We start from the raw sequence: 20,692 nt of genomic DNA, 5'->3' as shown, positions 1-20,692 counted from the left end.
GAAACTCATTCGTAGCGTATGTTGAGGGTCTCTTGTATTTGAATTTTCGAACATCTTGTCCAATTTTCGAATTACTGCCGCCACTGACAGCTGTGACAGCTCCGGATGTAAACAAATGGCAATGTTATTGTTCTCGCTACATTTTTACGCGTGGTTCCAGCCACGAGAGACTCTGAGCAAAATTATCACATTTTTAAAGCTTCTCAGGCGAAAAATGTGAATTTAAATCAATATTTAACACCACACAGCTCGAAGTACGTATATAACAGGTGAGATAATAATACTAGCACTAAAAGATAAGGGTTATTTATCTTCGTGGTGAAACATTTTCAGGTTGCTCACCTACCGCCAACCAGTGTACAACCATGAACAAAACCAAGGAAAAGGCGAAAAAGGCATCCAAAAACCTTCGTAATGTTTTAGCTCAACCTTTGACGATTAATTGGTAAGTAAGCAATTACAACTGCCACAATCCTATACGCTATGCCGTGCCGCATGCGTATGTGTAAGATTACAACAGATACGAATATCGTAAACAAATCGTTATCGGTTTGATAATGCTTATTGGGCTGCTTGGGAACAATACACTATACGCGTGACGCAATGATTAACGATGTAATGTGCCATTGTATGTGCGTTATCTTTCATCGTACTACGTATGTTTTCTCCCCCCCCCCCCCCCCCCCACAGGCCCCGCATACCGGATAGTGAAGTAAAACGATGCTCACGATTCCTGCAAGAGGTGGAACGGTACGTCTTATCGTTACGTTTTGCCTTCCATTAACCAACTGACTAATATGCGTCTTTTGCTTTCCCCGCGTAGTAAACACATCGTCAGCGGATGTAACGGCGTCATTCGATTGCTCCAGAGGGGGCAAGTGCTAGCCTGCTTCATACTCGACACCTTTAACCCGAAAGTATTTGGCAAGCTAATCATCCAGATGGCACGAAAGCGTAACCCTTCCGTACTGGTGCTGGCCGTGCCTTCCTTCCCGGTGGACTGCGGCCGAAACAGTACCTTTATGGCTGTAACGAAGCTCAAAGAAAACGAACAATCCGACGCGGTTCAAGCGTTGCTAGGCTGGATGAAGGATGTGTCGCTACGCAACGGATTTATAACGCAGAAGCAGGCCGATGGTTCCACGATACGGCGGAAGAAAATGAAACCACCGCTGGCGAAGAAAAGCGCCATCAATGTGCCTATGACCGATGAGGAGGTGGCAAAGTTTTACGTCTACGGACCGGTGGATGAGAATAAGCAAGCCATGAAGCGTTTTGCTCAGGACACGGAAGATTTTATTTCCTTTTCCGATACGAAGAGTGATGTGAGTGTGTCTCGCGACAAATATCAACAGCCAGTACAGCCGCGCACGAAAAAGTTCAAACCGGTCAAGAGTACGTACGTCCCCCTGAAGGTGAACCGCGTGCAGGGCAACCCCAATCGTGTCGAGCACAAGAAGACCAAACAAAAGAAGAAGAAATCAAAAAAATAATAAACAAAACTAGCATTCTACCGTTACCCGTTGCCCCCCTTAAGAAGTACACATCCGATCCGATAACCGAGCACTACAGTGCCCACACGCGCACATAGTCCACCTGGAACGATGCTTCAGCACTGTCGTTCTCCTGCAGCTTCCACGTGGGCAGCCAGTCCGAGCGTCCCAGCCAGAAGTCGCGCAGTGCGGTGGGCGAGTTGTTCGACCACGGCTTGTTGCCGTTAGCGTTCACTGCCGGCGGCACATCGGGGAAGAATCCGTTCGTTCCGCCAACCGCCAGGTTCATGATGATGTAGAACTCCTGATCGAACGGTGCCATCTTACCGCCCGACACCCACGGGTTCTGCACGCCCGGTCTGCGCTCGTCGAAGCGACCCAGCTCCCAGAAGTTGCCCTCCACCTGCATCACCTGCTCATCATCCACCGAGAAGCGCATGAACTCGGGTGTCCACTCGAGCTGGTAGCGATGGAAGCCCTTGTTGAAACCCTGCCCCTTCGGGGAATTCTTCACCGCCGTTGCCATTTCGTACCCGTTCAGGTCCCACTGCGGGCCAAAGTGTAGCGTCGTGCCGACGTGCTCCACGCCGAGCTGATTACCGTTCACGCTGTAGTCAAGATTGCCGCGGCTTTCCATCAGATCGATCTCACCCGAGCTGGGCCAGGTGCCGTACTGGTTAATCTTGGGCATGAGCCACAGCGCCGGCCACAGCCAGTCACCGGTAGGGATTTTGGCACGGATTTCCACCTTACCGTACCGGAAGTTGAACGAGTTCACCGTGCGCACGCGGGCACTCTTGATCGGGTTGAGGTAGTTCGTTGGACTGCCCTGCCGCTCGCAGCCATAGAAAGCAGGGTTCGTGCAGCTATAATCAAAATAGGGAGAGAGACGCGTTATGCTAGAGCGAAAGCGGTCCCCGTGTGTTCCCCCTACACTTACTAATCGTACGGAGTGCCACCGTGAATGTTTAAATTGCCACTCGAAAGGAACTCTTCTCCCGTTTCGTCGGCAAGCAGCGTTGGCCGGATGAAGAAGATGCCATCCTTGACGAAGGAATTCCGACGACTGTTCAGGTAGTACTGGAACTCCCAGTTCTATTCAACAAAAAAGCATCATTTCACCACTATTGTAACATTGTTCCAATCGTTGAACCATTCACAGTACTTACACCACCACCGCCAAGCGTAACCTCGTGCTGCCACCGCTCCAGATCCAGCCGGTCGAAATTGTCCTCAAAGATAAGATCGCCGGGACAGAAGGCACTGCGCTTCACCAGCGTACCGCTGGCCGTCGTTACCGAGGCACGATCACACGCGAGCGGTGCCTCACCATCGGGCACGGAAGGCCGCTCGACCTCGTCGTCGTCACCGGCGTACGCATCGATGCAAACGGCAATCAGGGCCGCCGACAGTCCCACAATAATCACCAGCAGCGGGATCGTTCTGCGGTCGAAAAAGGACCTCATCTTGTAGCACGCAGCGAGTAGCACCTTGCCCACCCAGCAAAACAAACGCGAATGGAAACACCCACCGGTAAGTGATTCGTCTTTATATTCCTCGCGTGCGGGTGTCCCCCTATCGCCTGAGGCCGGTTTCTTTGGCCCGCATCTCGCATGCCGATGACGCCGTTCGCACAGCATAACGGCGGTCATTTATCGGTGATAGTGAGCGATAGTGAATTGTTGGGGGTTGCAGTGGAATGGGTGTATTGAACGAGCCATTCGCTGCTCAATAAAGTCTATCTTATCAGTACCACCACGAAAGAGACGCGTGGGGTTGAGCGAACACACACACCGGTAGGCCCGTTTTTCCGACACCGAGTGGCGTAGGGTCGGTAGCATTTTCAGCAGGATTGCTTGCTGCGCTTGCAATCCGATTCGCAATTAGCGTCACCGCAAAATGGAAGTAGGGAGAGTGTGTGCGAAGATTATCTGTCTCATTTGATTACGACGGCGTAATCAACCCGTACTGCACCGTACTATCGGGAGCTAAAACCGGCCAGTTTGACAAAAGGCGTTATGATTGATCCTCTGATGGTGTAGCGATAATGTTTCGCTTATTATTATTCCCACGCAACCTTGCTTAAAACAATCACTTGGAAGGCTTTTGTGTAAGTGCAAATTTATTTCAATGATTTCAAGATAATCCAACCGGTGTGGGGAGGGGAAGAAAGGAATTGTCCCTTTTAATCGTCGCAATGACTTACCGGGTGTGGCAGGGCGAATCGAAACCTGTGGTCGCGTGTCTTTGTCGCGGGCAAGCCGTTTTAGCGGATTGTGAGATATTTATTGTTAAACAAATCAACTTCTTTACAAATGTAGCACCACCAACACCCGAAGCTGGTCCGGTTAACTTTCACTCATCCGATTTGATCTTCCGCGCACTCCCATTAAGGGCCGATTTGCCACCACCGTTCTGTCTTCGCTGGCGGTTTTCCAGCTCGGCGTCCCGGTCAGCTTCGTCCGCGCCAGCCGCACCGGTCGGACTGCCGGAGATGTCCTGTTTGCTCGAGGTGGCCGACTGCTCCGCCGATTCCATGCCCGATTCGAGCGAGTTCGGGCCGGAGGCGGATGAGCTCTTGCGGTGGCGCACCGGTTTCGTATTGCCGTGGCATTTGGCAACGAAGCGCAGCTCGGCCATCAGCTCCTCCCGGAACGGTACCTGCGGATGGGTGTGAATAAACCATGACCGTATGCAAGGACAGAGAGAGAGAAAAACGGATCGAATTAGTCACAGAACGGATTAGGTGCAAAAATACTTTCCTCGGTAGGATTTTTATTGTTTATTGTTTAGAAAAGCTCTCTAAAGCTAGTAGCAGCGTTTTTTTTTTTTAATAATTAAATGAATAGTCATGCTCATATCAAGCTCGGGGCAAGCAATTGGTCAGTTAGCGATAAAAAAAAGCTTAATCTAGCTACACATGTATGCTCAAACGCTGCTGCAAGCATATGCCAAACAATGGTGTTGAATGTCGCATAACGCGTTGGCATTGCCAGATGCGATCCGATAAGCGATTAACCGTATAAATACAAGATAGGAACGGATAGGTACGGTGGAAACAGCAAACAGTAGTTACCTTGTGCCGCCTAGCACGGTGCGCAATGACGAAGAACAGCTCACAGCAGCCAAACAGGCTGGCGAACGAGCAACCGACAAACAGGACGAAAAACACACCACCCACATTGTCCATGTCGAGCTCCTCGGCACCGTCCTCGCTAGTGCTTTGCTGTGAAAACGGGGTCACGGGGATGTGAAACAGGGTGTGTAGCGTAACAGGGTGACAGCGAACAGAATTTGAGAGGATTTTGGGGAGAGGTTAATTCCGGCGTAGGGTGGAGCGAAGTAAGGGGAAAGGGTCGAAACGATTAAAAGGTTTCCAACGGATTCCAATTCTGAGTTATGGGGCATTGCAACGAATCAGATCTTGTTCGATTTTATCATGGAAATGCAAAATTCAGCAGTAGTGGAGTTGCCGAAAGGCTCGTAAGGCTTTTAGCTGTAAATAGCATCACCATTAAAACTCTTCTACTTGGCAAGGGAAGGAATACGACTGCATTTACTCAATACATTGGAATGTCAGCAGGATATGATAGATAGATGGTGTAAAGTGTCCTTAAATGCTGGAAATAGGAAGGTTTCGCTGCTCGCAACAACAGCTGCCAAGATGGTCAGGAACAAGGCTTTAAAGAACATTACTACCACTACTTCTACTACTACTAAAACTACTACTATCACTACTGACTATATTTTAAATAACAATAAAAGGAGAAAGCCCAATTTTAGCCCACGGGCAAGCGGACGGATCAAGGGGGACAAATTACAAAAGTGCCAGGGTAGACAAACGTCCCGAACAAACCACCCGGTTCGTGTGTAAGCCGTGTTGCGTTGAGAAAGCTTGAGAGTATTACTGAAGTGATCGGGACGGGGTCGGAGCGAACTGGGCCGGAATAGGGACCACCTGCCCACCAGACCCACCTTCAATTCGCGCGTGCGCCGGTGCACGTCACAGAGCATCTCGCAGAAGCTCACAAACAGTGCCGCGACACAGCCGACGATCAGCAGCACAAACACACCGCCGACGTTTGCCAGCTCAAGTGCAAGTGCACCACCTTCCTCCATCGTATTCTGAGGAAGGACATGAATAGGGTGAACAACACTTTAGGAGGACATGAACTTCCCGGAAATCATGAACATATTATCCAAAAAGAGCGAGGGAAAGAAAGAGAAAGAGAGACTCTGGAGACTGAAAGAGAGAACGAGAGAAAAAACACGAAAATCGACGGATTGGTTTGGACCATAGCTTACCTCGCAAGCGCCACCGCCACGCTTTTCCTTCCACCATTTGCGCTTGAGCGAGGTCAGCACGCCCTGCTCCTGGAGCCGCAGGACCGCCTCGCTGAGCGCGCTGCGGTACGGCGAGTTCTTGCGCATCGCGATGCCGTACCCCTTGTCGTCGAGCAGACCGCCGATCTGCGTCACGTCGCACTCCCGCTCCACGATGTACTCGATCGAGGTGGACTCCATCAGGAAGGCGTAGTTTTCCGTCTTGACGCGCTGCAGCCCCTCCGGATTGGACGACGTCAGCAGGTCCTGGTTGGCCATCATGAACTGGTACATCTTGGCGTACGTGCCGTACTCGGCGTCCTTGAAGAAGCTGATCGTGCTGCCGTCCCGCTTGGCACCGTACTTCACCGCCCCGCCGGCCGCGGCCAGATCTTCCGCATTGTTGATCGGCGAGACGACCTGCTCGACCGTGAGAAAGGCGGCCAGGTTGGCCGTGTACGACGACACCATGATGAGGGTGAAGAACCACCAGATCGACGCCACGGCACGCGTCGCCGGAGCCCTGAGACGGAACAGAAATCGTTTAGGTGTACATTCAGCGAGCGAGATCACGCAGCACACGATCCTACTTGGGAGCGATCTCCGAACCCTGCTGCAGCAGAGCGCCGATCGTGAACCACATCGAGTTGCTGAAGCTGAACTGGTTCTCCAGCTCTTCCGGCTCCTCGATGCACGGGTACGGATTGTCCCACTCCTTGGGAGAGATGCGGCCCAGCACAAACAGCGACATCGATACCATCATGTACGCACCGCCCAGGTACAGCCACACCTGCTTCGAGAACGGCGACATGAAGGAGAACAGGGACGGTGGCTCTTTGGTCGGTTTGCGGAACAGAATCGAGATGCCGAGGTTCATGAAGGGCATGGTAAAATCGACCGCACTCTCGCGATCGGAGGTGATCGTGAGGTCGGTAATGGCCAGATCGGCACGCTGGAAGTGGAACAGAAACAGGGAACAGCGATTCAAATGTGTCACAAAGCGTTTTTAGTGTAAGCCAACCCTTACCCATTCGAGCAGTTCCTGCACCATACCGTTCCACTTCTTGGTGTCTCGGTTGAGCGACCCGTACACACCGTCCTCCTGCAGTATGAAGGTGTAGTTGAAGCCGAGCATTAGCGAAAGCTCGTGAATCAGATCGATACCGAAGCCTTCGAAGCGCTCGTTGCCGGACAGTTTGATCGGAGAGTCCTTCAGCATACCGTACGGTGGTGACTGTGTGGAGGAAATAAAACATGTTTCATTAGCATCCCCATCTCCCCATCAATGCCCTGCCGGTTACTTACGATAGCGGTCAGCACGAGAAAGGTACGGTTCTGCAGCGTACCGTCATCCATCGCATGGGCCGCCTGCTCCGTTTTGCGCGTAAAATTCAACCCCTCGGTCGAGTTCCACACGCCCACCTTCTCCAGCCCAGCCGGTCCGAGCTCGATGATGTCCAGCAGAAAGTCGGACCGATGGCCCTGATGGTCGAACTTGATGCTGCGCGTCAACCCATGGATGGTGGAGCTCTTCATGTAGTTGATGACGCTGTACCCATTCTTCCAGGTCGTCGGATCGTCACACTTGAGCGAGATCGGTTCGAGCAGGCGGGGCGGCTCACTCCCGATCAGGTGCTTCAGTGCCTCGGCAAACAGCAGCACCGCATCGTACATCAGCGCCGTCTTGACGCGCATCTTGGCCGGGTTTAGCCCATCGTGCAGCTCGAGCGTTTTGGCGATCTGGGACGCGTTCAGGAAGTCGGCCACCTGCTTTATCTTCTCCTCCTCCGGGTCGATCAACCGCACGCCGGTAATGTTGGTGCCACTGTACTGGTACGGCTCCAGGTCGATCGTGTGCAGATCGAGCGAGGTGATGATGATCTGATGGTGATCGGTCAGCAACCCGACCTGCTGTGCCTGCTTCAGCACCTCCGGCATCGATTCGATCGAGCAGGCCAGGATGATGCGCTTGTCCTCGGACAGCTTGACACGCCGCAACACGGCCCGATAGTTGCCGTTCAGCCCAAGATCCAGCTGCCGCACCGTCACGGTGTAGCCCTTGGGGTCGTACATTTTCAGCAGATCGGAAATGCCCGGCAGCCACGGGCCGGACTCGTACAGGATGGTGAAATCCTTCCACTCGAACGCGACCACCAGGTCGAGAAAGACGCGACCCATAATGTGCGGGTGCGGGTGCAGGTTCAGGGTGGGCAGTTTGGTGTACGCGTCCCAGCGCGTCTCGATGTGCGGCATCTCCTTCTCGTCGCACACGCTCTGCACGTGGAGGGCCGATTTGGGCGAGGATGGACCAAAGATACCCGCTACGCCGGTCTGCAAGAGTGCATCGGTATTATTAATGTAGTGCCTAGTCGTAGGGAAAACTCACTTAAAATTGAGTACAAGAGCAACAACCGACAAACGATCAAGAGAAAATAGGAAAAAGAATCATCAAACCACTCTAAATTCTTCACCCATTACAAGGGAGATTTAAGTGGTACGCTCTTGGATGAAGTGCAAATTTCCTTCGCCCCTTAGCTGAGCATTTCCCATCGTTTATCGTTTCGTTCACCATGTCTGGCGCCAATCGGTACAATTTATTTGATTACGTTCGTGTCGTTGTTTACAGCTCGGATCGTTTACATTCAATATGATTCGATCGTCAAACACATGATCAACGGGTGAAGTTGCGATTGTTGATTAACTCCTCCCATGTAAACAAACGAGCTCGAGCGGTTACCGTTTGACTTGGAACTCGATCTTACCTTCAATAGGCGGCACAGTTTCTTCGATACATCGAACTGATCGCCGTACTTAACCTGCACCGCCTGTGCCTCGAGCTGATAGTTCGAGTACGACAGCTTCTCATTATTGACCGCCTCTACCGCATACTGGAAAGCGAGCTCAGCGTCATCTGTGTCGCCATCAAACAGACCCCCTGCAAGCAATGAAAGACATAAAGTAAATTAGCTCTAACTTTGAATTGAGCTGATCCGAAGGGCGAATTTCCCAAATGGCCACAGAACACACTTTTCACGGACGGACGGGGTTCAAATATCGTGAAATGATTTATATAGCGCCACGCTAACGCCCCGCGACAGGCGTGTCTTCCTGTACGATATTTCACCTATTTTTGGAGGAATCTAGGTCGGGCACGGTATGGTCTTTTCCGAGTCACTGCCACACAGCACAAACGGGACGAGAATGGTGACGGGCGGCGTACCAATATTCTAATGCATGGTTGTGTATTTTTAACCAAGCAAATGGGAATGCATGTGCTTCGGGTTCGTTTCATGCTGACCATCGTTTGACAACTTTTAGGCCAATTTTAAAGAAAAACACATTGCACATTCAACCATAACATACCGATTTTAATGTGCTCCACCGGTTCATCGAAATCACCATTGTACGCATCGGTGGGGCCTATTAGAAGAAATGCAAACGCAACGATGAGCAAACGGTGCAAAAACATAGGAAACAGTTGCATTTTTCGACGAGATACACTATTTTCCATCACATTGATCGTTTCTACACTGGTTTTCAGCGTGTGCTAGTGGTTTGAAACTGAATGTAGATCACTTTTCGCTTTCACTGTACGGGGTTGCGTTTTGACAGGTTGATCTCGAGTCAGGAAGCACTGGGTTTTACGGAAGCGGACGTCCCGCTGGCCGCGTTATGTAATAGCGCACGTGTAAATGATTCGTTGGTTCGATTTTCACTTGTATGTTTGCATATGATGGCTTTGTGTTACATTATTGCACGATACTACGATAATTCAATGGTGGCAAACGAGGATCACGCCCTCTGTAACGCTGAAGGATCGTACTCTAAGATCGTACTTTAATCTAATCAAACCAACACGTTTGCCAGCCTAAGTAAGACAACGTAGTTAACTTTTCCACTGTTTTGGGTCTTTTATGTGCAATTCTTAACACAAACTGTGCCACATTTTGAAGTAAAATGCTCTGCCTCACACCGTAAGAACAGCTGCTTCTATGATATTACCGTCCACTACCACACGCGCTCTCTACTACGTCCGTAACGAATGGCGACACGCGTGCGTTTGAGGAAAATGACTTGTTGCACATGTCGCACACTTTCCACGAAGCACCATGGGAGAAATTTATGTTGTTCATTTTTCCTTCTTATTTTAAAACAATTTAAGGTATTTTAACAATTTATACATAACAGTATTTATCTAAAGACATTGTAATGTTTTGTTTTCAACTCCATAAGCGCTTACTGCTTACATTCGAACGTGCGTGAGTGATCGATGTAGGCATATTATTAATTGTTGTTTCCTTTTTTCTAGTTTATTGTAGATTTTAATATTTAAAACAAAAAAAAATGATATAAAATATCTTCAATTTTTAATTTTTATTCCGAATCAAATAGGGTTTTACTTAATGTGACTGTTTTTCTTCTAATATTGTCACATCTGCATCGTGCAGCGTTCTAAACAGCAAAAGGAGGGTTTTCCCATTACTTTGCTGTTTTCTTCCGTGTTTTTTTTTCTTTTTTCCCTCAACCAGACATATTACACATACAAACACTTTCGAACGTGTGATATATTTTTAAACAACAACCATGCTGGCCGTTGTTTTCCCCCGCTTTTGCAAGCATTCCTTCATCCATGTGGTGGGACGCTTCGGTCTCAGATTGAAGAGAAAATTGCCGATTACTACATCGTTTATTGCGCTTGTTGTTTTCTTTTTTCTCAAAGGTTAAGGTACGCTTCAGTGTGTGGCGGTTTAACACGCAGGGTCATCTCATACATGCGTGCGTTTTTTGAATGTCTGAGTGGAATGCAAACACCAGCGGTAAGGCGACAACTAATGTTGATGAACTGTAACGCGTGTTGCAGGGATCTTGTGCTTAATTTTAAAAGAATGTCGAGCATAATTATTTTCCAATCAAACACTGCAATTTGTTAATATCGTTGCCTCCTACAGGCTAATATGTTTATTGATAAATCCCATTCCCCCCTAGTAGCATTAAAATCCAATTCCCTGCGAACCTCTGAAGGCACGCACTTACAAAGCCCACACGCGCACGTAGTCAATCTGTAGCGAAGAGTCCTTGCCACGGTTGTCGGTCATACGCCACGTCGGCAGCCACGAGTTACGTCCGTTCCAGAAGTCACGGGCAGCCGTCGGCGAGGTGTTCGACCACGGCTTACCACGGTTACCGTTGCTTGCCGGTGGAACATCCGGGAAGTATCCGTTCGTGCCACCCACGGCCAGATTCATGATGATGTAGAACTCCTGATCGAACGGAGCCATACGCGTTCCGTGAATCCAAGGGTTCTCTGTTCCCGGTGCAATGTTGCCAAAGTTGCCACGGTTCCAGAACCCAGTGCCGGCGTCGATCTGCGTGACGAGCTGGTTGTCAACCGAGAATCGAATGTAATCGGGCGTCCAGGTGAGCTGATAGTTGTGGAATCCCGTGTTCCAACCCTGTCCGGCGGCAGTGTTCTTGTACGCGACGGTCGTCTCCCATCCGTTCAGCGAGGGGTTCGGTCCGAAGTGCAGCGTTGATCCGAACTGTTCCGTACCGATGTGAACACCGTTCGAGCCACGGTAGTCCATATTGCCGCGAGACTCCAGCAGATCGATCTCACCGGAAGCGGGCCACGTTCCGTACACTTGGCGCTTGGGCAGCAACCAAACGGCAGGCCAGAGCCAGTCGCCGGTAGGCATGCGGGCACGCACCTCCATCCGTCCGTACTTGAAGTTGAACGAGTTCACCGTGCGAACGCGAGCACTCTTGATGGGGTTGATCAGGTTGGTTGGAGAACCGGTACGCTCACATCCCCAGAACATGGGACTGGTGCACTGGTCGGCCGGCTGTCCACCATGGACGTTCAGGGTACCACTGCTCAGGAACGCCTCACCCGTATCGTCGGCAAGCAGAGTCGGACGGATGTAGAAGATTCCATTTTCGCAGTACGAGTTCGAACGGTGGTTAAGATACCACTGGAACTCCCAGTTCTGTAAAGAGAGCGTACACGTATGAGACAACCTGGACAACTACACAAAGGTGTAACTGCTATGATTACTTACACCTCCACCGCTGAGAGTGTTCTCGTGCTCCCAGGTCTCAAAGTCGAGCGTGTTGAAGTTATCCTCAAAGATCAGCTCTCCCGTGCAGTACGGCCCAGCACGGGCCTTAGTACCGCTAGCGGTCGTCACAGAAACCGTACACTTCGGGCTCTGCTCTTCCAACGCGACTGCCAGTCCCACCAGCAGCAGGGTGGCCAAAGGAACGCTAATCCGCTTCATTTCGTTAGCTATTTCTCGTCGACCTACGAGTAGAACGCGGGAATGACCCGAGTGTTTTCGGGTACCAGACACAGTATGTACTGGATATCACCAGCTGGCTACGCTTTTATAGAAGCCTCCATACTGACAGGGGGGTACCAGAATTCCTTTCCTAATCCTACCGCACACTCGCTAACGTGATCGTCGTCTCCCCCGTGCGACTGGATCTTATCGTGCGAACTTTGACTTTTATTGCACTGCTGAGGTCATTGTGAGCTACCCCGCAAAGATTTGTGATGATGGTTTTACAATTGGTTATCAGGAACTGAGGGAACCGTGTGCCGCTTTATTTAGGGCACAAATGTTCGCTGGAGTGTTCTAGCTCAATCCGTGATTGGTCATGCGCTTTGGAAGGAGAGCATTAACGCATCGGTGAGTGGTGGTAAACTTAATCGGCAGTAAATCCTTTTATCGACAGACTGCTGTGTAGTATATGTAAGGCGCATATGTGCGGAGATAGTGACAAAGATAGCAGATTTCACAGGTTAACGAAATGAAGAAATACTTATAGCAACTTTTTATGGTTAAAAAGTCGCGAAACCATATGAGCATATAAGCAAAAACACTAGTCTGCGGTGTATGTCTTGTACTGTAGTGCAAGGTTTGCTATATCATCCTTCTAAATTACAACCATTTCGAGATCAATCACGCGTAAATCGTGATCATACAGCATGCTCGTAATATGATTGAATGTTGGTTTAACAGTTCTATCTATTTGTGTGGCTTCTTCTATTTGGCGTAACGTCCTACGTGGACATGCCGGCCTATACAGGCTTTCGAGACTTAATTCATTACCACGTAGCCGGATAGTCAATCCTTGCTACGGGGGGACGGTCCATTCTGGGCTTGAACCCATGACGGGCATGTTATTGAGTCGTTCAAGTTGACGACTATACCACGGGACCGCACCAATGTATAGCAAAACTTAATCCACTAATTTCGATACCTCAGACGAGAGATCAAATGTGAATTTGAACGATCCTCATAAAATCAACCTTTACCCTGATATGATTTGTTTAATTTGTAGAAATTTGGAAAAATATTGCAAATTTTTAGCGGTCCATAGCAGTCTTGAATCCACAAAGGTTGGAAAACTTGCGTTAATACGGTACGACGAACTAAAGCAATAATGAACAAAAGAACTACAGATCGAACGAAGTGAAAAATTAAGCAGTCAAAACATACTTAAAGAACTGAAGTAATAAATTAGAATGAACTGAAAAAATAACTTCCTTGAGGTGTAACGACCTATGTGGTCATGTAGGCCCTGTATAGGGCGAACTGAAAACTAAACGAAATAAAGAACTAAAGAACTGGACAACTTAAGAATAAAATTAATAAAGTTCTTGAGCAATGTGTGATCTAAAACACTAAACAAAAGAAGAAGTAACGAACGTAATTCGTTTAATTAATTAGAACAGATCAACTAATGTACTTCTTCTTCGGCATAACAACCGATATCGGCCGGAGCTCTTCTTCTCCCGATTATGAGATTGGTTATCAATCAGTGACTTATTCATTACCCGTAACAGAACAGTCATACCTACGTGCGGGTGGACAAGTTCCTTATAAGGTTTGAACCCGTGGCGAACTTGTTAAGTCTTGCCTGTTTTTTACATTACCACGGGTCCGACTTTATTAACTGATGTATTAAAGAAGTAAGTGCGTACAACATGCCCAGCCCACCAGAGCCTGGCAGGTTTGATACGCTGCACGACAGTGAGGTCGCCGTACATCTCGTATAGCTCGTCATTATAGCGGCTCCTCCATTGTCCTTCCACACATACGGGGCCAGGTATTCTTCTGGGCATCTTCCTCTCGAACGCGGCTAAGAGGGTTTCGTCACATTTGGACAGTGTCCATGTCTCAGGGGCGTATGTGAGTACCGGTACTATACGTATAGTCCCAGCTTCGTCCGTCGCGACAGGTTCTTTGAGGTGCGCAACTCAGCTTCCATGCTATTGTCGTTGCTGACCTTTGACCCAAGATAGGTGAATTCTGGGACGACTTCAAAAGTACGTTTACCTATCTGTACATCACGCCTACGTAGATTCTGATTATTTATTGGTAGGTCGGCTGATGAATATACACCGCCAAGGTTTAATTTTGTTGTCCTGTGACTGGACCATTCGATCATATTCAATCATGTCGCATATTCCATGATAATCTTGATAGGGATCGTGCTCAGGTGATCGTGCTCAGGCAAAATTGGATGCTGGATTAAAAACTATCCTTTTCACTTTGAAGGTTGTGCTATATTTAAATTTCCTTTATTTGTTTGTCAATTGAAAGCGATCAAAAACATATCAACTCTTCTTCGCCATACGTCCGATGCTTACAACTGCCTGAGCCATATCGCACCCACTTGAATTGCGATAATGTACCATTTTAGAACGTCTCAAGATAAACGAAATATCAATAGAACGGTGTTGTGTCGGCTTGTGTTGTGTACCATTTCGGCTCGTAACACTCGACCGATCCGAAAATTTATCATCCATCCAGACGACTATAAACCGATTCGCACCGCTTTACCGGTTGCTGTTGTATCTATATCTGATTGTGGTCACCGTTATTAACCGGTCGCGCTGATAATAGCCTTTCTTCGATACGTTGCACACCCTGCGAGGCATATTGCCGTTATCAATGCCAAGGGTAGCCCGTCAATGGGTACCAAATTTATTCCCGCTTGTAGGAACGCGCATAGGGCCCCCCCTAACCGGGATATCATAGACCTCCCCCAGCACGGTCGGTGCGGTTAATAATGGACAATGCAGTCAGCGCTATCAAGGGGAAAAGTTTGTTATTTTTTATTCGCATTAGATTATTCCCATTTAGCGTCACAGATCGGGCCAAAGATTTCGTCATCGACAGCCACCATGTGCATGGGACCGGTAACTGATCCGATAACACGGTCCTATTTTAAACTGCACTGCACGGGATTGCATGTTACTGACCCGCAAGTACAATGCGTTTATCGTATGTAACATAATAAAGGGGTGTAAAGGGGATACTTTATTAATTCAATAAACAATAGTTAGTATTTTAAAAATATGTATGCTCTTACTAGAGAGCCCACACGCGCACGTAGTCAATCTGTAGCGAAGAGTCCTTGCCACGGTTGTCGGTCATACGCCACGTCGGCAGCCACGAGTTACGTCCGTTCCAGAAGTCACGGGCAGCAGTCGGCGAGGTGTTCGACCACGGCTTACCACGGTTACCGTTGCTTGCCGGTGGAGCATCCGGGAAGTATCCGTTCGTGCCACCCACGGCCAGATTCATGATGATGTAGAACTCCTGATCGAACGGAGCCATACGCGTTCCGTGAATCCAAGGGTTCTCTGTTCCCGGTGCAATGTTGCCAAAGTTGCCACGGTTCCAGAACCCGGTGCCGGCGTCGATCTGCGTGACGAGCTGGTTGTCAACCGAGAATCGAATGTAATCGGGCGTCCAGGTGAGCTGATAGTTGTGGAATCCCGTGTTCCAACCCTGTCCGGCGGCAGTGTTCTTGTACGCGACGGTCGTCTCCCATCCGTTCAGCGAGGGGTTCGGTCCGAAGTGCAGCGTTGATCCGAACTGTTCCGTACCGATGTGAACACCGTTCGAGCCACGGTAGTCCATATTGCCGCGAGACTCCAGCAGATCGATCTCACCGGAAGCGGGCCACGTTCCGTACACTTGGCGCTTGGGCAGCAGCCAAACGGCAGGCCAGAGCCAGTCGCCGGTAGGCATGCGGGCACGCACCTCCATCGTTCCATACCTGAAGCTGAACGAGTTCACCGTGCGTACGCGGGCACTCTTGATGGGGTTGATCAGGTTAGTCGCCGTGCCGGTACGTTCACATCCAAAATTCATAGCACTGGTGCACTGGTTCGCTGGCTCGGAACCATGTATGTTCAGGGTACCACTGCTCAGAAACGCCTCACCCGTATCATCAGCGAGAAGCGTAGGCCGTATGTAGAAGATTCCATTTTCGCAGTACGAGTTCGATCGATTATTTTGATACCACTGGAACTCCCAGTTCTGAAAAGCAGAGAGAGTGACACAGTTGCAATTGTACTTTTGTAAAGCAGAACTTTTACTTACACCTCCACCGCTGAGAGTGTTCTCGTGCTCCCAGGTCTCAAAGTCAAGCGAATTAAAATTGTCCTCAAAGATAAGATCCCACGAACAGTACGGTCCGGGTTTAGCTCTCGTGCCGCTAGCGGTCGTCAAAGAATTGGTACAACCGGGATCCGGATTCGCTAATGCAATCGTTAGTAATACTCCCAACACAACACCACCCAGGAGGACCATTTTCGTACAGTTGGTTAGTAATGTGGTTTACGGGTGACTTCTGATACGGAACTCCGATTCCGTAGATTCAATCGGTTGTTATTTATACGCGGATGGTACCTCCATAAAAAAAAAACTTTATTGATATTGACACTAAATGTTTGATAAGTTCCATCTGCAGGGAGTGGTCCGCTGGTACAACATTTCCGGATGTGCAATATATGCAAACGCGTTTTTGGTATAAAAAAGATCATGTATTAAATAACAGTTATGCATATTTTTCATTTTCCGAGACTTATTCTTAACACGCAACCGGATAGCCATCGCTCACTTCGGAGGGATTGCCAATCGATACCGTCCAGACTGGCTAGAGGCCAATATGTACATGTATCGATTAGGACTGACCTGTTTGCAATTAACGTACAAAATTGAGTATTTTATAAAATGTGCTTGCATCTTAGTCAAATTAGTCCAAAATAACCTTCAAATATCGATCCGTTCCTTTCCAAATATGAATCACTTCAATTCACGTCTTTTTTATTCAATAAAAAATCCCAACATTAATTTAGTTGGTTCGGTGGTTGATTGGCATATAGAGACTTTGAGCATCTCTGCTACATTTCGCCACTCCACTAATTCAAACATCTAAAACGACGATCTTCCCACGTGGTCGGTTTGGTATCGCGGGAATGTCGAGCAACCCTGTCTTATCCCCGCCGGTGAAGTGCCCAACCGTGCTGCGTAAACAAAACCATTGGCAGTAGAAAACTCCCTTTCTTTTCCAGTAGAAAACTCCCTTTCTTTGCCTCGAATTGCTCACATTTCACAACAATAACAACCGGCAGCGGCATTTAAAGGCAGCACCGCGAACAGTCCGGGCCGCTGGTAATTGTTTCTCGAGGTCATCATTCTGGTCCGGTTTAGTTTACTGTTCAGACATTTCTTTCTATTTGCAACATGTTTTCAGTAATAACTGGTGAGTTTGTGGTTCGGGAGCGGGATGTTTATCATAATCAAACTTACGATTCGTTGTGTAAATGATGCGAGCTAAGATAAGGGACGCCAATCATCGGAGCGAAACACTCGCAAACGATGATAGTGGCGTGAACGGATGTAGATTGTTCCAATTACGCAATGACTGCTTGCTTTCGTTCAATCCGCAGTGAGTGATTCCTGTGCCGCTGGTAAAGCAACCGACACGAGCGGTCCGCATTTGGTGGAATTGATCAAACAGTCGCTGAGGACGGACACCGTGAACTACCTGTTGATTCCGGACGAGGAGGATTTGATAAAAGTAAATTCAAATAGAACCCGGCTTGCTTACAAAGGTTCACAATCGCTCTAATGTTTAATGTACCGCCTTTTCCCTCTTTTAGCAATCCCTCATCTACGCTTGCGATGTGCTCAAAGTGCGAGCGGTCTTCACGACGGGCGGCACCGGCTTTGCTCCACGCGATGTCACGCCGGAAGCGACACGTGCGATTATTACGAAGGAAGCACCCCAGCTGACGCTGGCCATGACACTGTGCAGCTTGGAGAAGACGAAGTTTGCGGTACTGTCGAGAGCGGTCTGTGGTGTGCGAAACAAAACGCTGGTCGTTAACTTCCCGGGCAGTAAAAAGGCGGTCGGCGAATGCTTCCAGTCGATCGTGGATGTGTTGCCACATTTGTTGAATCTGCTGAACGAAGGTGAAATAGAGCGGGTGCGCGAAACGCACCGTAAAGTGCAGGCGACAGGGGACGGGCCAGTGCCGCAGGAAGTGTACCACGTGTGTCCCCATGCAACCGGCAAGGGAGGAGATGATCGTAATTCACCTTTCCCCATGATTGACGTGGACGATGCGTTGAGGCAAATTCTCGCTACCATACCGAGCGTGCAGACGGCCCGAAAGCAGCTTAGTCGTGTGAATATTCCACCATTCCGCGCATCGATCAAAGACGGCTATGCGTTGAAATCGATCGGTGGCAAGGGTATGAAGAAAGTGATCGGTTACATTTCCGCCGGCGATGCGATCGTGCAGACAAACTTTACCATCGACGAGTGTTATAAAATCAATACGGGAGCGCCTGTACCGCAGCATGCCGATGCAATCATTCAGGTGGAGGACACAAAGCTCGTCTCGCGCAAGAACGATTATGAGAGTATTGTGGAAATACTGGCCGAACCAAGCGCTTCGCTCGACATCCGCTCGATCGGTAGCGATTTGCGAATGTCGGAAGAGGTGTTTCAGTACCGGTTCCCGCTCGACGCGTGCCAACGTGCGCTGCTCGCCGCCGTCGGGGAGAAGGTATCGGTGGTGAAGCTGAAGGTGGCCATCATTTCAACGGGAGACGAGCTGCTGCACCCGTACGACACGAATGCAGCCGCTGACGCCAGCTCGTTGGAGGGGAAAATTTTCGATTCCAACACCACCATGCTGGTAGCGCTCGTGCGTCAGTGCGGGTTCACCGAGGATCAGTGTGAAATTCAGCAACGGGTCGTGAAGGATGAGTAAGTAGCATGGGTTTGTGTTAATTTTCACCATCGCTCTAAAATGTTTGCTTTTTTCAGCTTTGAGTCGTTGAAAGCGGAAATTGAATCACTAACCGGTGCGGTTCACATTATCATCTGCACCGGTGGCGTCTCGATGGGCGATAAAGATTTCGTCAAACCCGTGCTAAAAGCGCTCAACTATGAGCTGATCTTTGGGCGTGTCAATATGAAGCCGGGCAAGCCGTGCGCGTACGCCACCAGCAAAGTGACGAAATTTTTCGGCCTCCCTGGTAATCCCGTGTCCGCGTTCGTTACCTTCCATCTGTTCGCGTTGCCCGCGCTGCGACAATATCTTGCCACGCTAAATGAAACGGCACCGAATGCGGCTAAGGCTAGTCTGCCGATGATTACCGTTGAGGTAAGCCCAAGTCGATGAGGTGCTATTTTAAGTCAATCAAACATTGCTTCCTTTCTGTTTAATTTTAGCTCCTGGATGCAAAATATGTGCTCGATCCACGACCGGAGTATGCGAGGGCATCGATCGTATCACGAAACGGTAAACTTCTGGCAACCATAACTGGCGGTCAAATTAGCAGCCGCCTGAAGAGCACTATTGAGGCAGACGTCCTTCTCGAACTACCGGCAAGAACGGAAACGAAACCGTACATAACGGCGGGAACGCCGCTGAAAGCGCTCGTCCTTCGGTCGGATTTTATTTCTCGATACGAGTAGATAGTGCGGGTGTGCATATAATTATTTGCGTTATCGAGCATCATAGGTTAAGCTTACAATTAAAACGTGCAATGCATTTTGCTCTACAATAAACATACACAATAATTGATTTTCATATTGATTAATACTATTGATTTTCATGCAGTCAAACGGAATGGCTCTTGCTGTAACGGATTGATCAAATTTGATCCCAAAATTAACCTCCAAAATGTCATTTGGACTTTGACAGCTCCGACAAATCGTCCGACACGGTAGAGATGGCAGAGTGACCAGAAATGCCAATTTTTGATATGCCTACCGACTCACAGATGAGCCCCCTAAAACTACCGATTTTTCATTTCTTCTTCTTCTTCTTTGGCACAACAACAACCGCTGCCGGTCAAGGCCTGCCTACCCACTAGTGAAGTGAGCTTGGCTTTCAGTGACTTATTGCTTACCATAACAGGATAGTCAGTCCTACGTATGGAGGCACGGTCTATTCGGGACTTGAGCCCATGACGGGCATGTTATTACGTCGTACGAGTTGACGACTGTACCACCAGACTGGACCAAATTTTCATTTATCCTACCGAAAATCACAGATTTTTTCGTAATACTGACCTAAAAGTCATATAACCATTTCCCAAATCCCTTAATCTATTAAACTCTGTATGAAAATCACTTGTAACCAGAACCAGAAGTTCAACAGAGTCAACCCAAGCGCCACAGAATACTCTTAAACGACTGGAAAATTGAATATCCATAGGAAAAAAATGAAAGCTTCACAGCTTCATTGGTTTGATCAATAGATGGCGTATTACAACTCATCATTATATTGCTATCCTTTTCTTGCAATGTGTTTCGACAAGTTTCATCTTATAATGACCTATATAGCCTTCTAACTTTCTGAGCAAAAATCTATATGAATGGTCGTGTGGTCAGATACGTGGGTATCCACACCAACGACCATTACTCAAATCTCACTTGCTTCAGTACTGGTGGTTTCCGTTGGAGTTTAGTATTTAAACAATCGTATCGCCGTTCTAGTTCTAGCGATGCATAACTTCAATGCGAAACCATACAACAGTACAGAGGAAATGAGA

At 48.7% G+C, this 20,692-nt stretch overlaps 6 protein-coding genes across 10 annotated transcripts; 2 read left to right on the top strand and 4 right to left on the bottom strand.

The window, feature by feature from the left end:
- The first annotated feature begins 125 nt into the window (after positions 1-125).
- LOC121602554 lies at positions 126-1,502 on the top strand. Of its 2 annotated transcripts, none has more exons than XM_041931326.1 (4): positions 126-254; positions 334-445; positions 691-750; positions 824-1,502. In XM_041931326.1, the coding sequence occupies exons 2-4, from the start codon at positions 366-368 to the stop codon at positions 1,491-1,493; spliced, it is 810 nt and encodes a 269-aa protein (XP_041787260.1). In that variant the 5' UTR covers positions 126-254; positions 334-365; the 3' UTR covers positions 1,494-1,502. The 2 variants fall into 2 exon arrangements, with proteins under 2 accessions (XP_041787260.1, XP_041787257.1); XM_041931323.1 differs by having other exon boundaries at positions 126-269.
- LOC121602525 (beta-1,3-glucan-binding protein-like) lies at positions 1,274-3,033 on the bottom strand. The gene is made up of 3 exons (XM_041931290.1): positions 2,663-3,033; positions 2,434-2,588; positions 1,274-2,359 (listed from the first exon to the last, which is right to left on the bottom strand). Exons 1-3 carry the CDS (start codon positions 2,957-2,959, stop codon positions 1,567-1,569), a joined length of 1,245 nt encoding a protein of 414 aa, XP_041787224.1. The 5' UTR covers positions 2,960-3,033; the 3' UTR covers positions 1,274-1,566.
- Positions 2,942-19,725, top strand: LOC121602511 (molybdenum cofactor synthesis protein cinnamon). Of its 2 annotated transcripts, none has more exons than XM_041931281.1 (5): positions 2,942-3,026; positions 17,569-17,699; positions 17,782-18,896; positions 18,957-19,296; positions 19,365-19,725. In XM_041931281.1, the coding sequence occupies exons 1-5, from the start codon at positions 3,011-3,013 to the stop codon at positions 19,608-19,610; spliced, it is 1,848 nt and encodes a 615-aa protein (XP_041787215.1). In that variant the 5' UTR covers positions 2,942-3,010; the 3' UTR covers positions 19,611-19,725. The 2 variants fall into 2 exon arrangements, with proteins under 2 accessions (XP_041787215.1, XP_041787212.1); XM_041931278.1 differs by lacking the exon at positions 2,942-3,026 and adding an exon at positions 17,202-17,381.
- Positions 3,604-10,174, bottom strand: LOC121602490 (glutamate receptor ionotropic, kainate 2-like). Of its 3 annotated transcripts, XM_041931257.1 has the most exons (9): positions 9,180-10,174; positions 8,579-8,751; positions 7,122-8,147; positions 6,844-7,050; positions 6,407-6,768; positions 5,799-6,339; positions 5,469-5,618; positions 4,570-4,719; positions 3,604-4,154 (listed from the first exon to the last, which is right to left on the bottom strand). In XM_041931257.1, the coding sequence occupies exons 1-9, from the start codon at positions 9,325-9,327 to the stop codon at positions 3,849-3,851; spliced, it is 3,063 nt and encodes a 1,020-aa protein (XP_041787191.1). In that variant the 5' UTR covers positions 9,328-10,174; the 3' UTR covers positions 3,604-3,848. The 3 variants fall into 3 exon arrangements, with proteins under 3 accessions (XP_041787191.1, XP_041787201.1, XP_041787194.1); XM_041931267.1 differs by lacking the exon at positions 4,570-4,719; XM_041931260.1 differs by lacking the exon at positions 5,469-5,618 and having other exon boundaries at positions 9,180-10,169.
- Positions 10,740-12,186, bottom strand: LOC121602536 (beta-1,3-glucan-binding protein-like). The gene is made up of 2 exons (XM_041931302.1): positions 11,876-12,186; positions 10,740-11,803 (listed from the first exon to the last, which is right to left on the bottom strand). The coding sequence occupies exons 1-2, from the start codon at positions 12,092-12,094 to the stop codon at positions 10,847-10,849; spliced, it is 1,176 nt and encodes a 391-aa protein (XP_041787236.1). The 5' UTR covers positions 12,095-12,186; the 3' UTR covers positions 10,740-10,846.
- On the bottom strand, positions 15,123-16,492 carry LOC121602543 (beta-1,3-glucan-binding protein-like). The gene is made up of 2 exons (XM_041931312.1): positions 16,217-16,492; positions 15,123-16,153 (listed from the first exon to the last, which is right to left on the bottom strand). The coding sequence occupies exons 1-2, from the start codon at positions 16,424-16,426 to the stop codon at positions 15,197-15,199; spliced, it is 1,167 nt and encodes a 388-aa protein (XP_041787246.1). The 5' UTR covers positions 16,427-16,492; the 3' UTR covers positions 15,123-15,196.
- Positions 19,726-20,692: the final 967 nt, after the last annotated feature.

This window comes from Anopheles merus, chromosome 2R (genome assembly GCF_017562075.2).
Source record: "Anopheles merus strain MAF chromosome 2R, AmerM5.1, whole genome shotgun sequence".
NCBI classification, from domain to species: Eukaryota; Metazoa; Arthropoda; class Insecta; order Diptera; family Culicidae; genus Anopheles; species Anopheles merus.
This window is presented reverse-complemented; position numbering and strand designations above follow the sequence as displayed.

What these genes read in the sequence shown, in the direction of transcription:
- LOC121602490 (XM_041931257.1), bottom strand. Translation starts at nt 9,327, where the DNA reads ATGGAAAATAGTGTATCTCGTCGAAAAATGCAACTGTTTCCTATGTTT. An exon ending in GGTGGAGCACATTAAAATCG is followed by an intron (nt 8,752 to 9,179) that starts GTATGTTATGGT and finishes CATTGCTTGCAG; the next exon opens with GGGGTCTGTTTGATGGCGAC. An exon ending in GGTTCGGAGATCGCTCCCAA is followed by an intron (nt 6,340 to 6,406) that starts GTAGGATCGTGT and finishes GTTCCGTCTCAG; the next exon opens with GGCTCCGGCGACGCGTGCCG.
- LOC121602511 (XM_041931278.1), top strand. An exon ending in CAACGGGTCGTGAAGGATGA is followed by an intron (nt 18,897 to 18,956) that starts GTAAGTAGCATG and finishes TGCTTTTTTCAG; the next exon opens with CTTTGAGTCGTTGAAAGCGG. An exon ending in TGCCGATGATTACCGTTGAG is followed by an intron (nt 19,297 to 19,364) that starts GTAAGCCCAAGT and finishes GTTTAATTTTAG; the next exon opens with CTCCTGGATGCAAAATATGT.
- LOC121602554 (XM_041931326.1), top strand. Translation starts at nt 366, where the DNA reads ATGAACAAAACCAAGGAAAAGGCGAAAAAGGCATCCAAAAACCTTCGT. An exon ending in CAACCTTTGACGATTAATTG is followed by an intron (nt 446 to 690) that starts GTAAGTAAGCAA and finishes CCCCCCCCACAG; the next exon opens with GCCCCGCATACCGGATAGTG. An exon ending in TTCCTGCAAGAGGTGGAACG is followed by an intron (nt 751 to 823) that starts GTACGTCTTATC and finishes TTCCCCGCGTAG; the next exon opens with TAAACACATCGTCAGCGGAT.
- LOC121602536 (XM_041931302.1), bottom strand. Translation starts at nt 12,094, where the DNA reads ATGAAGCGGATTAGCGTTCCTTTGGCCACCCTGCTGCTGGTGGGACTG. An exon ending in ACACTCTCAGCGGTGGAGGT is followed by an intron (nt 11,804 to 11,875) that starts GTAAGTAATCAT and finishes CTCTCTTTACAG; the next exon opens with AACTGGGAGTTCCAGTGGTA.
- LOC121602525 (XM_041931290.1), bottom strand. Translation starts at nt 2,959, where the DNA reads ATGAGGTCCTTTTTCGACCGCAGAACGATCCCGCTGCTGGTGATTATT. An exon ending in TTACGCTTGGCGGTGGTGGT is followed by an intron (nt 2,589 to 2,662) that starts GTAAGTACTGTG and finishes TTTGTTGAATAG; the next exon opens with AACTGGGAGTTCCAGTACTA. An exon ending in GGTGGCACTCCGTACGATTA is followed by an intron (nt 2,360 to 2,433) that starts GTAAGTGTAGGG and finishes TTTTGATTATAG; the next exon opens with CTGCACGAACCCTGCTTTCT.
- LOC121602543 (XM_041931312.1), bottom strand. Translation starts at nt 16,426, where the DNA reads ATGGTCCTCCTGGGTGGTGTTGTGTTGGGAGTATTACTAACGATTGCA. An exon ending in ACACTCTCAGCGGTGGAGGT is followed by an intron (nt 16,154 to 16,216) that starts GTAAGTAAAAGT and finishes TCTGCTTTTCAG; the next exon opens with AACTGGGAGTTCCAGTGGTA.